General features: G+C 47.0%; 4 protein-coding genes and 1 long non-coding RNA gene across 11 annotated transcripts; 3 read left to right on the top strand and 2 right to left on the bottom strand.

Annotated features, from left to right (window-relative positions):
- The first annotated feature begins 3,053 nt into the window (after positions 1-3,053).
- On the top strand, positions 3,054-5,259 carry LOC112882389. 5 transcript variants are annotated; one of them, XR_003226660.1, is made up of 3 exons: positions 3,054-3,757; positions 4,235-4,313; positions 4,418-4,844. XR_003226660.1 is itself a non-coding variant. In XM_025947438.1 (2 exons), exon 1 carries the CDS (start codon positions 3,370-3,372, stop codon positions 3,736-3,738), a length of 369 nt encoding a protein of 122 aa, XP_025803223.1. In that variant the 5' UTR covers positions 3,054-3,369; the 3' UTR covers positions 3,739-3,757; positions 4,873-5,259. The 5 variants fall into 5 exon arrangements, 4 of the variants coding, with proteins under 4 accessions (XP_025803223.1, XP_025803222.1, XP_025803224.1 ...); XM_025947438.1 differs by lacking the exons at positions 4,235-4,313; positions 4,418-4,844 and adding an exon at positions 4,873-5,259; XM_025947437.1 differs by lacking the exon at positions 4,235-4,313 and having other exon boundaries at positions 4,340-4,844.
- Positions 3,772-5,288, bottom strand: LOC112882388 (heavy metal-associated isoprenylated plant protein 5-like). The gene is made up of 4 exons (XM_025947436.1): positions 5,238-5,288; positions 5,047-5,149; positions 4,804-4,955; positions 3,772-4,540 (listed from the first exon to the last, which is right to left on the bottom strand). Exons 1-4 carry the CDS (start codon positions 5,244-5,246, stop codon positions 4,202-4,204), a joined length of 603 nt encoding a protein of 200 aa, XP_025803221.1. The 5' UTR covers positions 5,247-5,288; the 3' UTR covers positions 3,772-4,201.
- A 639-nt stretch (positions 5,289-5,927) lies between these two features.
- On the top strand, positions 5,928-6,993 carry LOC112882150 (U11/U12 small nuclear ribonucleoprotein 31 kDa protein). Its single transcript, XM_025947139.1, has one exon. It carries the CDS (start codon positions 5,983-5,985, stop codon positions 6,778-6,780), a length of 798 nt encoding a protein of 265 aa, XP_025802924.1. The 5' UTR covers positions 5,928-5,982; the 3' UTR covers positions 6,781-6,993.
- Positions 6,994-8,692: 1,699 nt separating this feature from the next.
- Positions 8,693-13,919, bottom strand: LOC112880233 (protein NLP1-like). 2 transcript variants are annotated; one of them, XM_025944741.1, is made up of 5 exons: positions 13,496-13,692; positions 12,607-13,370; positions 12,357-12,404; positions 11,161-12,046; positions 8,693-10,285 (listed from the first exon to the last, which is right to left on the bottom strand). In XM_025944741.1, the coding sequence occupies exons 1-5, from the start codon at positions 13,548-13,550 to the stop codon at positions 9,408-9,410; spliced, it is 2,631 nt and encodes an 876-aa protein (XP_025800526.1). In that variant the 5' UTR covers positions 13,551-13,692; the 3' UTR covers positions 8,693-9,407. The 2 variants fall into 2 exon arrangements, with proteins under 2 accessions (XP_025800526.1, XP_025800527.1); XM_025944742.1 differs by lacking the exon at positions 13,496-13,692 and adding an exon at positions 13,713-13,919 and having other exon boundaries at positions 9,408-10,285.
- LOC112880234 lies at positions 13,230-17,234 on the top strand. 2 transcript variants are annotated; one of them, XR_003226272.1, is made up of 6 exons: positions 13,230-13,354; positions 14,343-14,562; positions 15,133-15,265; positions 15,473-15,517; positions 15,810-15,911; positions 16,501-17,234. It is a non-coding gene; the product is annotated as an uncharacterized LOC112880234 (long non-coding RNA). The 2 variants fall into 2 exon arrangements; XR_003226271.1 differs by having other exon boundaries at positions 15,133-15,517.
- Positions 17,235-17,254: the final 20 nt, after the last annotated feature.

The following is a 17,254-nucleotide window of genomic DNA, read 5'->3' as shown; positions in this document are numbered from 1 at the left end:
GGTTGGGTCGTGATTTTTGGAGAAGCTGTTGTGAGCTGTGGGCTGTGGAAAAGCTGCTGTGAAAAAGCTGCTGTGGGAAAAGTAGAAGACCGTTTGGTTAGAGTAGCTGTGACCTGTGGTAAACTGTGTGCTGTGGGTGAAATACCTGTAATACCCCTGAAGGTTTGTGAGACCGCCTATATACTAAAATTCTCGTACAAACCTAATATATTCACTATTTCGCATGTAAATGTATCTTTTGGAAAGAAAAACATTTAAAAAATATTATTAGTCAAATATAGAAATGATTAACATTGAACAATTCTAAACGTAAATATATTTTGTACTAGCACGACGTGCACACCGAACAGCTAGAGAGATCTTATCACATGGACATTATACTGGAGTCACAAATTAAAGTGCTCATGAACATGCGAAAATTAATTTCAAACTTGCTTGTGCCGATCAAGTACCAACCGATTTACGAAAGAAGAAAAGAATCATCTAGCTTTTTTTTGAAAGATTTGCAGGAGCATTGCACTGTCATTTAACGAGAACATGCCGATATCACACAGAAACTAAAATCCACTGAAACTCCAAGTACAGCAAATAGTCATTTAGCTATCACATCCTGTTGAACTAGTAGACCAAGCTTCGGGACGAGGCTGCCTGCCGCGTTTTGCGGCTGTGTTAAAAATAATAATCATCGTCGTCCGCCGGCTCCGGCGATTCGTCGTCGTCGTCGGCACCGCCGAGAAACACGCCCCAGCCGAAGGAGGCGGCGCCGGCCAGGGCGCCGACGCACGCGGCTAGGCCTGGCCCGAGGACGGTCACCATGCCGACGGCCGCAACGCACGCCGTGGCGAGGCTCACGGCGATGTTCCCCTCGAGCGACAGCGGGTACTCCGCCTCCTCCTCTGCCGCCACCTCCACGACCTTCATGGTTGCGAGTGGACGGCCGATCAGGTCACGTTCTGACGTGCCGCCGCCGGCGCTGCCTCGCGATCTGCCTCCCGGTCGAGCTCGCCGCCGCCCTGACAGAGAAACTCGACTAGCTCTGTGCTAGCGCCCTGTCAGCCTATGAGTTGGCCTCAAGCCTCTAGCGTCCACTATTTATGAGACCTTGTAGTCGATCTGCGTCCCTGGCCGGAGTCTGTCCGACTCGGTTTCGATCGGCTGCCCGATCCGGTTTTGGAACACCCGCGTGGCAGACGTTACTCGGACAGGGACACCGGAAGCATTGGGCATCGTGTCTAACTCCAACACATGGTGGCGTCGCGGCTGCAGCGGAGGCACTGTAACGAATCGAACACTAATGGTCTACTGCATGAAGCACATGCGGTGCTTCTGGATGAAGTACATGAACGTCTGTCGGTCTGTAAAGCTCTCGAACAAGACTGTTAAAAGAAAGTCTGTTAGAAATGCTTATTTGCTTGTGACGGTTTCTTCCAGGATCAATTCATTTCAGGCCTTGGGAGCGGATGTGGAAGAGTTGGGGCCCACGGAAGTGTTGCTTCTTTCTTTGGTTGGTAATGCACAAAAAATTGCTGGACTGCAGATCATCTAGCGTGGAGGGGTTTGGCTCATCCGGAGCACTGCCCACACTGTGATCAGGTATTCAGGTTGAGGAAACAACTAACAACCTGCTCACTGAATGTGTCTTCACAAAGAAAATTTTGGTTCAGCTTGTTGAGGCCTTGTTGCCTCCAATCCCTGTAGCCCTCTCCTGAAGATTGGTTGTTTGATGGGTGGTGTTGTAGGGCAGGTGAATCAACTAATGGCATGGTACATAAGGGACCCAACTCTCTCACCTCCCTTGGAACCTGGACACTCTGGTGGAAGCATAGGAACCATTGCGTCTCCGACGGTCCAGCGCCGAACATGGCAAACAATACAGTATGCTACAAAACACTACGAGCTGAATGTTTAGGCATATTTCAGTTTCAGGAAATGAGGAAGTTGTTGGGCAAGCGAATGGTCCACGAGGTTCCTGTGTCCTTTGCTTATCGAAATCATCATTTGAGCTTATTCTGCGGTTCCTGATTGTCTATGGTTACCATGTTATCTGACAAGGTATATCTTTCCAACAAGTTCCAGCCAGATTCTCTGGATTGCGATTCTCTATTTCCAGAAAAGAAACTGTCGAGAGGATTGAACAATTTTCAACTGGCCAACCGAGATTGAGTTCTTTGAGCAACTACCAATGTGCACGAATATTATGATTACGCTGACAAGATTTTCAGCCAATCACAATCAATCATCATAACCAGGCGACCATAGTCCATAACTGTGCATAACCCAAACACAACGGAATACCCTACCAATGCGAAGCGCTTACTCCTCCTTCCATATCCAGTTGATCGCTAATGGTACGGCGACTTGGGCTTCTTCTTCAACTGGTTGATCCATCGCCGGACGACGGGGTACCAGACCACCGGGTGCCTCCAGACGACAACGGCAGCAGCGAAGAAGCCGACCGTGGCGGTCTGCCAGCAGAGGGCTTGGTAGTGCCGGGTGATGCTGGGGGTGAGGAACCCCAGGACCAAGAACACGGATCCGAAAGCCAAAAAATGGGTTACGTCGGTGAGCGCCTTCCTCAACTCGGACTCCGACGCGGCGCGCGACATCTCCGCCCTGCGAGGTGGGGGGTCGGGCAGAGGAGCGGGAGACGGCGGAGGAGACGGGGTGGGAGGGGCCGAGGGGGGTGGGGCTGTCGCGGTGGGGGAGGGAGGTGGAGCGGAGGCAGTCGCCGTCGATGGAGGTGGAGGGGGTGGTCGCCGCCTCGCCGGGGGCGGCGCCGGAGCGTAACAGCAGCAGACGGACGATCGCGACTCGCGACTCGGGTGGAACCGTTCGGGAAAAGAAGTAAATAGGCCGAGGCCGGCGCGGCGGGATTGGGGTTGGGCACGCCGAGAGCGCGCAAGCCGCCCAGGCCCGGGCTGAAAAAAGGCCCATGTGGGACGGCCAGAGAGAGCCTGGGCCGCACGGATGGGCCAACCTTTTTTGTTCCCCCGTGTGCTGGGCTCTACCTAATGGGCTCAACGATCTGAGTGCTCTCGTGAGTCTGTCAGCCGGGCGATACTGATAGGTGATAGGGGAGCCTCGCCTCCGGCAGTCCGGCGCCGCCGCGGGGATCACCCAACTCCACCCCCACTGCCTCCTCCTCCCTCTCCCCACCACGACCGTCCCACCACCGCTCCGTCCACGCCGCCGTAACCTCGCCCCCACGCGCTCGTTTGCCACGCTGGTTCTCGCGTCCACATCCGCGCGCTCCAGCCGTTCGACGAAACGCCACCGAGCCACTGACGCGTCCGCTCCACGCGCGCTCGCGCTTCCAGCTTCCTCCGCCGTTCCCGGAGAGCCTAAGCCGGGAGGGGAGGCCACCGATCCATGTCCGTCGCGAAGCGCTACGTGCTGCGCCTCTTCATCTCGCTCAAGTACGTGACGGCCAACGTGGTGGACCGGCAGAGCGGCCGCATCGTGACGACCGCCTCGACTGCAGAGCGGCCCCTGCGGGAGGGGCTGGAGTGCGGTCGCGCCTGCAACGCCAAGGCGGCGGCCGCCGTCGGCGAGGTGCTCGCCATGCGGCTCAAGGTGGACGGCCTCGCGCGGGAGCCCATACACGCCGACGCGGCGAAGGAGGTCGCCAAGAAGGGGTTCAAGAACCAGACCAAGGTCTGGGCCATCCTCAACGCGCTGCGCAACCACGGTGTCAACCTCCACATCCACGACGATGGGGACCACAGGCGGCACGTCTGAAGCAATCATCAGTTCACCAGTTTGTTCCTTGAACTCTATCCGCCTTTGCTCTTCCTTTAGGTTGTAATCCTCAATGTGTATGGCAGTATGAGGCTGAATTGAAGTTTGGAAATTCTGCGTGTGGCAAGATCACTGATGAAACTTCTGTGTGATTTTCCACTTAGCTATCATCTATCAGCTACTTAATCTAACCACCTATAGATACTACCAGAAAAAGGGGGGGAAAATGAACGAGCAATTTCACCAACACCAAGCGTGAAAAATTGATAGTTACCTAGTGGGATGGAAACTTACATTAAGTGGTGTTTTGGTAGTTCAAAACAACGTTGGGCAGGTTGATAGATAACTTTTACTTGCTAGGTGGCAAGACAACTAAACCACAGAGCACCTTCACAAAACATGGTGCTATGGTGGCAACTAGCAGAATGCTCACAGAAATAAAACGGTTGCATAACTTTACTTGTTAATCATATGGTGACTGACTGAGTGCCTCCAGGTTCTTATATGCTTTGAGCTGATTCAAAGCACTATCCAGCAGAGCCTTCTTACTGCTGTTGATCACTTTCCTTGACTGTGTGAGCTCACTCTTGGCTGCAATCAGCTCATTCTCCAGGTTCTTGATCTTCAGGACATCCCTGACCTTCTCGAGGCCCCTGATCTTCTCCTCGATCAACTGTAGGCTCTTATGATCATGCTGACCTACTGGTGGCGCTAGAGCCCAGGACATCTCATCTTGTAATGGTGGAGCTGAGGGTGTAGTGTACCAAGCTCTTGAACTGCTTCCTAGGACCACTACCATTTTCTGCAACAAGTGGGACAAAGTAGAGTGTTAGTTTCAGTTATGGAAATTATGGTGAAAACATGAAATTGGAATCTCTTTTAACTTCCTGGACTGCTAAAATATGACTAATTGTTCAGATTCAGCGTTTGTCAACATGGGGTTTTCAGTCAAATTCGTATTAATTTTTGGCAAATCTGTGTCACGCACTGTTCATTATGCCCCCTTACAGTTTCCAGCGGAAATTAAAGTATATCAAAAGACATTCATCTGGAAACTCGAATTACCTGGTTGTGATTCTCAATTGCTGGATCAGGATTGACAACTTTGACACTCTTCTTTGTCTTCTTCTTCAGCCACTGGCAGACCTCTGTTGGATCCACCTTCCCAACCACCGTGACAATCCCAGTGTCAACATCCCCTACCGAAGTTTCGATTCCTATGGCACAACAATGCGAAATGTCTCGAAGAATAGTCAGCAGAGCCCTCGGAAAGAAATAAACTGAGAAGAACATTCAGCAACGCTGTACCCCTGAGACTCCCAATGGACGCCATGGCCTTCTCGACTTTCTTGACGCAGCCAATGCAGCGGCACTGCATCTCCACCTGGAGCGTGAACCGCCTGGCCTCCTCCTGTGAATTGAAAAAACAAATCCATCTGTCACTCCTGAGTCCTGACAAAAAGACCCAGCAGACGAAGAAGAATATGAAGCCTCCTTACCGTCCCCATGGTAGAGTCTCGTTCTCTTGTGTGATGCTGTTCGCCGCCGCCGGCGATCACAGTCTAGAGGCCGGCACAGTGGGCAAGGATCGGTTTAAATAGATGCATCGGGTGTTGACTGGTGAGCGCGCGCCACTTGTCGTTTCGTTCGTTGGTCAGCTGCCAGTTAATGGGAGGGAGCGGAGTTCCATGCAGTTTTGTGAATCAGAGGAGCCACCGGTTCCGGTTGGCATGCTTGATTGACCTGACCGTTCACACTATCTGGTGTTTCATCCAGTCTTCATGTTCTGATCGTCACGAATGTACAGTTATTTTCAGAAGAATAAAGAAAAATAATGGTTTGTGGCATCAAGAGACCATGTGCTTCGAAGGGGAGAAATGCGAAGTCATCAGTATACTGTATACGTGTGGCTCAAAACAAAAAAAAAATCCTTTTCATCTGGCATGGGATATAATAATACTTTAATTTACACTGGCTGTTGCGTGTTTGTTTTACGATGTTTGCCCTGGGTGTAAAACCGCCACGCTGGCATTTTTCCGGCCTGCATTGGCTGCAGCGGAAGCGATGTGCAAAAACACAAGAAAAGAAGATCACGAAAGCCTCTCGTGGGCTTCCTGTAGCAGAATTTGGCCCATATATTACTCGTGCGCGGCCCAATCACGTTCGGCCCAAAATAAACGACGGAGCCTTGGCTGATACCGACGGAGGAGGCTCCGACTCCGACAAAAGAAAAGCACAAGCAAAATGTCTCGCCGGCGGCGAGGAGGCTCCGACTCCGACGGCGATGACGACAGCTTCCTCTACCGCTACCCTCTCCCCTCCGCCGACGGATCTTCGAGCGCCCCTGGGGGAGGCGGCGGCAAGCCCCGGGGTGGGGGCAGCGGCGGAGGCGGGGGTTCCGGTGGCCTCGCGCCGTCCAAGTCGACCGTGTACGTGTCCAACCTGGACTTCGCGCTCACCAACTCCGACCTCCACCTCCTCTTCTCCCGCTTCGGCCGCGTCGCGCGCGTCACCGTCCTCAAGGACCGGGACTCCCGGCGCAGCCGCGGGGTCGCCTTCGTCCTCTTCGTCCGCCGCGAGGACGCCGCGGCCGCGGCCGCCGAGATGCACGGCAAAGTGCTCAACGGGCGCACGCTCTCCGCCTCCATCGCCGCCGACAACGGCCGCGCCGCGGAGTTCATCCGCCGCCGCGTGTACCGCGACAAGTCGCGGTGCTACGAGTGCGGCGAAGAGGGCCACCTCTCCTATGAGTGCCCCCGCAACCAGCTCGGGCCCCGCGAGAGGCCCGCGCCGTCTAAGAAGTCGCGCCGCGGCGGCGGCGGCGGCGGCGGTGGTCGAGGGGGAGGTGGGGTTGCCTGGCACTCGGACGACGACGAGGAGGCCGCCGCCACGGCGTTCGAGGACGACAGGTGGGCGTCGGTGGTGGATACGAGGGGAGAGGAGGAGAAGTCGGCTGGGAAGGATGCGGGGAAGGCGAAGGCGGCGAGGAAGGAGAAGAGGAAAGGTTACTTCAGCGACGAGAGTGACGAGGAAGACGACTAAGGTTCAGTGTATCCTGCTAGCGTTTCTGTGATTTGACAAGAGATCTAAGGCGATCAACAGTTTATGTTTGTATCCTAGCTTCTTCAAATTTCACAAATTAATTGATGTACGATTACTTGTTACAAACTTCGTGTCATCACTGTATTGTTTCTGTGATTATTATAATTGGTTTGAACAAGCCCCTGGTTTGGCTGCTATTGCTTTGTTGATAAACTGGCCATTCAGAAAGGAAATAGTTGATTGTTTGTCAATTTTAGATCTAGCAATCAAATGCTTTTCAGCACTGCTGGTCATCATACTTATGTTGCCAGTGGCCTGGCTTCCATGATTTTTTGAAGGACTTTATTTTGCTTCTAGTAGCTTGTTGCCATCTATAGGATGGTTGCTAGTTGTGTATGCTTGGCTGAACGTCTTAATTACATCTCTTGTATTGTTGTATTTTAAATTCTTTTCTCTTTTCTGATTAAAGTTTCATATATCAGTATATCACTAAGGTTCATTTGTTGCAACAAATCACTGTGCATACTGCCTAGATTGAGAGGGGCACATAAAGGTAGCATTTTTTATCTAGCTTATGGTTAACTTAGGATACAACTCAGCTTATATCTGAAACAGTCTCAAATTGGACTACTTTTTTTTTTGCTATCATTTAAGAAACAGATAGAGTTTGTTTTCATTGAGGTCTTACTTTTCATCATGTGGTAAAAATGTTGTGGTCTGATACCATTGTGTTTCTGTTGCAATTTCTTGTGTTTTCTAGTGGATCATAAGATTGTTTTCATGTAGTTAAATTGATCTCACCAGTTAGATTTTGTAATGTCCAGGGCTTTAATGTACAGTATGCAGTACAACAACAACAACAACAACAACTTAGCCTTTTGTCTCAAGCAAGTTGGGGTAGGCTAGAGATGAAACCCACAGAAAACAAGAATAAGAAACACAAAAAGGGCACAAGCCAAAGGAATGACTGCAACGTTGAATATGCAGTATACAGTTAAAAAAAAAGTTGAATATGCCATTCTTGTGGCATTGTTAGTTGGTTACTACATTCTTCTTGTTTATGAGTAAGTGAGCTGTTGTTTAGGAGAATGACTGCAACGTTGTAGAACCAAGCTGAAAACGGTTGGAATATACAATGTTGGATCCCTTTGCCTTAAGCTTGACCAGCAAATCTATCCTGTCAAGAATACGAGGTGCTGAAATGTGTTGTAGTCTTGTAGATATCGAGTTGTTGGTTGCTGTTACATATGCAGTGAATTAGTTGCCTGCCTCATACTTTCATCTTCAGGAATTAACTTCTCAATTCTAGAAGCAGTTTATTAGTCCCTGCATTTGAAATATGCATGATATGGTTGGCACGATATTCCTTCTGCATTATTTGACTATGGATGTTTATAATGTAGAGTCGTATTTGTGATGTGAACCTCGCAGCGAACGAATGTATCCTTTAGATTTTGCTCCATCTGTGTAGCATGCACAAACACAATACGCTTTGTCTACCCATGTACATTTCATTTACTAAACTACGTACATTGTATTCTGGTTGTGCTGTTATTTGTATCATTAGCAAAGGCAACATGAAAATAAATTGTTACCGGTGAACCTTTTTGTTTTCTTGAACAACGCAGGAGAGCTGCATGTCATTCCATTCAGAAGAAGATAATAAAAATATAAGGGAAGGGTGAAAACCCATCCAAGCACACACCAACTCATACAATGTGACTAAATCAGAGGGACGTGTACACAAGTAGAACAAACCATCCTGCACAACTACCAATGAACTTGAATTAAATATGTCGACCCCAGTTGCATTTGTGATATAGTTTTGGCATTTGTTGCTTTCATGTGCTAGTTATTAGAATGGTGACATAATCTAATCTTTTTACAATTGGCATGCCAAACATTCAGCAAGTGAAAGCTTCGTAAAGAAAAGGAACTTAAAGAAAAAGTCTATAATGTCTACAGGAGCAGACATTCTTTCCAAAGAGTCCTGTCATGTAGAATGAGTGTACCATACAATTTTTTTTAAACAGACAAACAAATTGAACAAAGTAAGTATCCTATCATCCTATTTCTAAAACTAATCCTTGCTGCAGAAAATTGCAATTTCAGAAGCAGAACTTCATGTCCATTGAACAGAGCATGCTGATCACTCAGCCAATGAAGGAATGTTATCAGAACTGTTGTAGATGATCAATCATCCGAAAGCAGCCTTCAAGGATTGTTGCACATCAGTATTCCAAGAACCAAAACATACTTGGAGAGTTGGAGAAAATCTGATTTATAGATACTTCACCCACCCTAGCAACCCAATCAATTGCATTGTCTTTCATAGATTCAGATGCATCATTGAGAGTATTTACAAGCAATGCATACTTACTTTGTTTATCCTAATTCCAAGAATTGACCTTCCCATTATGAAGTAATCTAGTTTCATCATCAGTTCCTAACCTGGGCAATAGATCGAGAACTAATCGATCTAACAGCAGAACTGGGATGTGGTGTCACACAGTTGATAGTATCTTGCAGACTACAAAATGTGGACTCTCGGTTTCCCCGGTATAAAACCAAGTAATCCAGGTAGAATTCTGAGTAAACCTCATAAAGCGGAGAGGTTCATACTGTTGTCATGACAAACCAGTGTGACCAGTAGTGACCCTTGCAGCTGGACTAACAGCTAAATGAACTGAAATTTTGATTGTTTGAATATCTGCTAGTTTGTATACATGAAGGCACTCCTGTAAATCTGCATCACATGTCATCAAGACCCACTCTGAATCATCATCCAAGTACTTCAAAATCAAGGAGCTTGTGTCTACTATGCTCAAACGTTTTGCTATCTCATACTTCAGTTCTTGAAAGTTGCACTCGGGGTTCAATCTGAACCTCACCTTTTCTGAGCCAAATGTGGCCTTTACTCTCATATTTGCTTCTGCATTATGCTTGGGGGATGATGGGCTTCGTTTAGAATGTAGTCCACCATTAGCCTTTTCAGTAACATCCTGTAGAAGATTCGTCGGTGCCTCATTAACTGAGAAATGCTCATATAGTGAAGTGTTTTCTGTTTGCAGAGTCTGAATAGGGCTGTCTTTTACAGGATTTCCTGACTTCATCAGATCAATTATACCCTGTGGTGCATGTTTTGTTGCACCACCGCTACACGAGGGGCTTGAATCAGAATTGTGGCTGCACGATGAGTGTGAGTGTGAAGTTGATGGCACAATGCTATTTGATTTGTGGTGTCGGTGCTTGTCAAAGTTGGTAAGATTGCTCTGATTAGTTGGAGGAACGGTGTTACTTCCTGACAAATTGTTTTCAGATGATATTGAGGTGTTTGTGAGATCCTTGTACAAGGTGTTGAGCTGGAAAGATGTCTCTGCTCCGTGAACCGAATCAATGATCTGTTGAAGCTTTCTTAGAGAGTGGTCTACCTTTTTGATCTTTCGTGATGGCCAGCGGGTTATACCATGCTGTCTGCATATTCTTTTGAGGGTTGTAGGGCACACTGTGGGAGATAAAATAAGCTGTTAGTATATTTGCAACTAGGTCAAGCTCATATATAAGCATGCTCTCATAAAAGATGTTATCACAATCTGGAGATGCAATGTGTTGACGCGAAATATGGTCAACAAACCTGATTTGTGCCAATTTTTGTTGTCAACACAATTTACACATGGTAAGGATGCTGTCTGACCCCCTTTGTCTGGAAGAAATAATTTTAACTACGACTCATGAAGCTCCAAAACCATCTATTCTAATTCTGGAAAACATCATATCATGTCACTATGATAAGTTAGTTTATGGCTTTCCTGCGTGTACTGTTATATCATAATTGCCATTAATCCCATTATGATAGGTTAGTTTGTGGGTCCAAGGGCAAACACTCAGTCGAGTGTTTTGTTTTGTCCAATTGGCTTTTAGCTGCAAGCAATGAATGAGACTGTATGAGAAACTAATCAATTCAGGGTATGTGTACTGTCTGCTCAACCAGCCAAAAACCATAAGGATGATCTGCTCATCAATTTCTAGATACTATTATCATTTATAGTGTCAGTTCATGAAAGTTGACTTTCTGCTTTGCTATACTTTGAATGTCTCTTCATGTTCATGCACTTTCCATATATGAGGTCTAGTGGTATATTATAAATGGGAAAGGAAACACAGATCACGATAAGGGTGATAAGAATGTTCATCTTATGACTATGGGATGCGTGTGATGGTTGACTTTCTTATGGAAAATAATACTATTTTATTTCTTATAATCAGATTAGCATGCTAGCTTGATGACTTGTATCTCTGTAATTAAATAACTGATGGTATCTACTGAAGCAATAAACTATCCATAGCTGAATCTTGCATTTATCTGATGATTTCACTTACCTCCAAGACTCCTTGCTGCATCTTTCAGGCTACCAGCGAAATACTGCCGAAGAACCTGCAAGCTCACGGTCTTCTCTGCCTTTGTACGCCTTTTTGCCTTGCTGCCTTCTGCAGTTGCCTGAACACCAGATAGAGATGGACCCTGCCCTCCAGATGAGAACATTCCATGCATTTGCATTGCAGCCAATTCTGATTCTTGCTGTGAAGTTTCTGCTAGACTTGTCCAAGAGGCCTCTCCTCTACGATCTGCTGAACTGCCTCCAAAGGACAACTCCTCAACTTTGTTCTTCCCCTGAGGAGTAAATGAGTTCAGCTCATTCATTTCCCATATCGCTTCGTCTTCCATCTCTTTGTCAGTGACCACACGTAGAGTTTGGCAAACACTTCGCATGGTACCTGACAAGGAGTCCAGAACTACCTTCTGCTCCTCAAGTGCTTCACAATCTGTTGGCAGAAAGAATTCCAGCACGAAGTCAGCCGTCCCAGTGCGCGTGCACCGCAGTCGAATCGCTACCGCACCCTTTAAGTCAAAGATCTTAGCATGGTGAGACAATGGATATTCCAGTTTAGTTGAGGATCCAATATCTGGCAGGAAGCATGGCTGGTTTGTGGTGAAGGCTTTCCCTGCAACACCCTGCCCCCGCAGTAGGTGGTGCTCAGAGCAGGCATCATGGAAGTCTTGCATCTTTGGTTCATTCACAAAGCATGCTTCGTCAATGGTGGAGATGCAGTATCGATAGTTCTCATCGGAATGTCGGCTGCCCCGTTTTCCTTGCTGAGCACATGTGACCCAGGTCTGAGCTAATGGCAGCTTGTGGGTGAGGCAAGCTGCTCTCAGGACTTCCAGTATCTCTGGTAAAGCATCTTTGTAGGAAGCAGTGCTGAACTGGTGGATAATCAACAACAGCGGCCATGCAGTCATGAGAAGATATAAGTATCATTGTTTTATGTCTCAATGTCTTTATCTACACTTACTTTTATCATTGTTTTATGGTACACTGAAAGTTGCAAAGTTTTTTTTTCTTAAAAGCAATTTTAGGTAGCTTTCCAAATCATGCCAACAGTAAGTGTTAAATTGCAATATCATATATTTGGAATATTCAGGTCCTGATATTCTGAATCTATTTTTAAAAAAATGAGATATTTGCGAAAACTCAGCTGGGAAGCAATGAGTACATAATTACTTTGATGCTCACCTGCATGCGTGGAACGCTTGAAACTTCTGTGCTTCTCAGATTAACCGCCTGCAAAGACCATTGTCATTAGGAAAGCCCAGACCTGGAAGCACTCAAACTATTTTCTACAGTAATCATTGCCACGCAGGTACTTCAAGGTGACATCAGTGATCAAATTGCTGTTTTTTCCTGCACCTAACCTGTGATTTGATCTAAGCTAACACACTTGCGATGCACTACTCTGAACTTTCAGGGGCAGTGAGATTGATACCTGGAGAGCACTGCAGATGGTGTTGAGCTCAGAGGTGAAGTTGAGCTTCTGCCTTGTCATGATCAGCTCGATGACGCCCAGGCAGTTGTAGCTCTCCTTCTCGAACACAGGCAGCCCCATGGTGCCGTGGATATCGAGGTACTGTGCATCCCTTACCCTGGGATACTCGTAGCTGGTGAAGTACCTGATGTCCGGCGACCACTCGGGTAGCCTGCCAATGAAAACCCTCCCTGGCAGCCCCGGCGAGTCCCCCGACTTGACGTCGGCCGAGAACTGGTACTTGGTGGACACCTCCCTGAACCGGATGAGGCTGTCAGAGCGCTGGTCGAGCGTGAACGGCTGGCCGCTCGTGGTCAGCACAAGCTGCCCGTCACCACGGTTGACGGGCACCCAGAGCTGTACGAGCACGTCGCCATCGCTCTGCGTCTCCCGGATGTAGGACAGAGCCTGGCTGAACCTCTCCCGCACGGAAGAGGGGCTTGCACCGCCGCCCGTCTGAATCCACCAGCTGCTCGCGGCCTGCGTCGTCGCCGCCGCCGCAGTCGCCGTCACGTCTGCTGAGAAGAAGGCCGCAGGTGGGGGAGACACCAGCGAGTTGGGCGAGCGTGACACCACCTCGAACCAGCCGTTGTCGCCGGACAGGAGCTGCTCGAGAAGGTCCAGGTCCACGGCCGCCCCGCCTTCGGATGGAGTGCGAGCCTGCAGGGAGACGCTCGGCTGGGGGTCTCCTCCTCCCCCTTCCATGCAGGTAAGGCTTTCAGGATCTGATCACACAGTTCATCACCACCACACTGCATCTAATCAGTGATAATCGCAGCTAGCCTTACAGCTATAAATAAACTTGGTAACAATAGATAAAAAAAACGCTTGAGCATGCAAGACACAACACTTGACTTCTCCCCTGCTGGAGATCGAGAGGCAAAGCTCCATGCCTCCATGCACATCTTGGGCTAGGAAACCATGGGGACATGAGAATATTGGGCAGATTTTTGTGTTAGACTTGCATCCCTTTGGATTGCAGGGTGTGGGTAGTAGGCAAGAACACATCTTTTTCAGCGGAAAGCAAGCAACGAAAGAGATTGATAGAGAGGTAGCAAGCAGCTCACTGGTAATCACACGTCTGACGCCTCCCTTGTCATCAAAAAAGGGCACTGTCTCTCCTCTCTTCCTCCTGGTTAGCTTGGTGGCGACTAGCCTCCACCAAGTAGCTCTGCGCCGCTCAGCTCACCACCGGAAAAGGCTCTAGTCGATCCTGCTGCTGCTGCTGTGAGATGAAAGGAGAACAAGAAATTTGCTTGGCCTGGCCTGTTTTGGTTTTGCCCTTCTTTCTCTGGTTTTGTCGTAGCAACAAAGCTTGTGGGCCACCACTGCAATTTTGTTTTCTTTATTTGTTAGAATCTTTCCCTCTCACGGGGGCCCAGCTGCACCACGCAGGAATCCGACCATACCCGCTTCCATATTAAAGTCAACTTGCAGGGGTAATTATTCAGCTTGAGAAGGATTCCTTGGTACGAATCCTCTCTTTCACAATACCATGGGTGGTTGATAATTTTTTTAATAAAAAGAAAACATGAGTAGTTTGCGAGGTGGGGAGGAACTGAGGAAGGCTGTTTTTCAGGAAAACCATTTACCTATTGCTCTAGGATTTTCCCAAACTGTCTATTCATGTCGTGTGTTATCATAATTGTATAAAAATGTTAGGAATGTGTAAAAAAAAATTACCTGTACTGTTGCAGCTATTTTGTCCATTCTGGTTCTGGGGCCACAAGCAAGGCCACTGAAATGCATGCAACAGGCCTAACCTCGAGTGACAGCATAGAGGGGGATCAGGGCCTCAGGGGTGTTGTGCTGATTGAAGATTCTAGCATAAATTGGTGTAGGGCCAACCAAAATTTGTCCTCTATGCTCAGAGAATGGCAACCCACAGATTCAGGGAGGACAACTACTTCAAAAAAGGTAGGCGTTTTAGCATGTAATGTTCCCACTACCATGCACATGATCGATTCTGTCTAACAGCAGAATTCATACCAGAAAGAAAAGAAAAAACCAGTGTGTCTCAAACTTACGGTCTAGAATTCTCTTCGCCATGGACAATTACATTTTTACTTTGAAACAAATGAATGAGTGCATATGCAGTTGCATTGCCATCAATCATCTCGTTTGCTTCTAAATATCTTCAAGCTAAAGGAACCACTTTTTTTTCCAAATGTTTCTGTAAAAATGCTTCTGACACGTCAGGTAAAAGAAGAGGCAAAATGGTAAAAGTTTATACTGGATCGAGATACAATTATGAGCTGTGGGGCTATCTCACACCAAATTTATTTTAACGGTACACGCTTTATGAGCCCAACAATATTCCTAGAGATCATAGATGTACTTGCTTATTTAAATATGATGAGTGCATGCTCCTAGGATTGCATCTCGTAAAGCTACATATGTACGGCCAGATATGTACTTGTCTATTTGGGATTGGCTGGTCTTTTAATTTAATCATCTTTGATCTCTACTTTTATTTGTTTTCTGTAGTTCTTTACTCGGGGAGGTTAAAAAGTTCAAGTTATTCCAACGCTCCAGTGTGCAGAGATCAATAAACTAGCAAACATAATTGTGGTTTGGGTGGAGATACATGTGATCCGGATACCAAAGTCCAATTTGAGAGGTTAATCATGTGATGGAGCAATAGGTTTTTTATTCCCAAGACTGTTCCAGTTTTGGAAGTGTTTAAATATTTTCTTTCAGTATGTTACTTACTATTTGTACTACGCGCATTTTGCTTGATTCCTCCCATGTGAGCGTGTTTCTGCGCCCTGATCAGGGAGGAATGCGATAAAATAGGCTTTGATTCATTATTCCATGACACGCACAGGAATCTCGGTGCCTCTTGGCGATGCAACAAGCCAGCACAGTACAGGTGTAATACTATAATATATATAGGCCTAAGTTTCTATAAAAGCTTTGAACGTTTTTACTTTATTTGAATGCGTTTCTAGCGGTATTCATGACTCTGTTTTTAAGAAAATCGTATTTTCAAATCACATTAAGATTACAGACTACAGTTTAGTTTCAACCTGTCATTCTGATTTTCTCTAGCATGGAAATAAACGCGGTTTTACCTTTTGCATTCCTTCTGAGCTAATCTGTTTTCCAGTGACAGGCCATCATGTGTTTGTTTATATATGCTGCCTGTTTGTGGCTCCATGTAGATCGCTTGTCTGAATTGGATGACGAGTAGAAGACACTAGTTGGAGAATGACATCAATGATATTATGATAAAGTGCAAGGCACCAAGAATGCTCGTCTGTGAGGTACCTTGACATCACCCGAGAAATAAAACAAATGGAGCGCCCACTTTTCTCTGCTTGCTTTCCCTTTTTTATAATGGTTGAGTCACTGCCACAGAGCTCATTGCCAATACATCTATCTGCTACTTGCTCATTGTTTGACCAAAAGCCATTGTGTTCTTTAGTGGCATGCCAATATACCGTCAGCGCCCCCCCTCCACCAGCTGTGGAGGTCTTGTTAATTCCCGCCAATCAGATTCCGTTTTGGTGGTTAAAATTCTCTTGTCAGTGGGTCCCAGCCCAAGGGCCACCTAATTTTTGAGGCCCGCGAGGAGTCATCACCACCATGGATCCAGTTTGGCCTGGGAACATGTAAAACTATAGATATAGATCAGGGGTGTCGTTTTCTAGCAATAAACACTAGCGTACGTGAATTGTTTGCTCTCTGCCTCTGTGTGCATCTTCTGCATGTTCATGTATGATTTGCCAAGAGAGCAACGTCACTCACAACATGATACCTGTTCTTAGTAGCATCTCCTGAAGTAGCTAGTCTGATAACCTTGTACAACAGTGAGCATTTTTTTTCTTTCATTTTTTTCCTTTGGTTTAACAGGAACCCTAGCATTCACTTCAAGGAGGTGATCGAGCACCCATGTTACAATCAACTGCAAGAGATGATCAAGTTTCACAGGTAAGTTTGGTAGATCTGAGGGGCTCACACACATTAATAATTGAGTCATGCAACAGTGTGGCACGCAATCATGGGATACTCGGAATCTGACAACTAATCTGAAATCGAAATCTCGAGGCTGTGCTGAACTGCATCGAACCCTGGGAGTTTGAATATTCCAAGTCAAGGGAGATGGATTCATTCATTATCATAGACGAGTATAGTTTCGGATTCGCTATGTGCACCAGGAGCAGCATCCACGGGAGGGCAAACCCGTCAGGCACGGATGCATGATGGAGCTCTGAAAGCAACGGCCGCTGAAAGTTACTGCATCCCTGACGTTTGCCGAACGAATGGTGTGCTTGGAAGCTCTATCTGGTCTCCATGATCGTGCGCTGAACTCACCGGGGTGGTAAGTTTCTGTAAGTGGGAAAAGAGAAGAAGGTCAGAATTGCCCAAATGTCTGCTGATCTTTCCTAGAGCACGTCATGCGCACTATTTTCTTGGGCGAACAAAGATATTTGTCGACAAAGGTCATGCAAACTATATAGTGTATAATATCCCATGGTTCACCTGTTGTGGTTTCTGACGAAAGTGTAATCGCAGTCCTCATTGTTCGGTTTTACATGAATGTGTCTCTGGACAGTTCATACAGAAATTCAGGCATGATTCAGTTAGTCTTGTGTTCTTTGCGACT

The sequence above is a fragment of the Panicum hallii genome, chromosome 2 (genome assembly GCF_002211085.1).
Source record: "Panicum hallii strain FIL2 chromosome 2, PHallii_v3.1, whole genome shotgun sequence".
NCBI lineage: Eukaryota > Viridiplantae > Streptophyta > Magnoliopsida > Poales > Poaceae > Panicum > Panicum hallii.
Note: the sequence above shows the minus strand (reverse complement) of the source record. Positions and strands in the feature narration are given on the sequence as shown.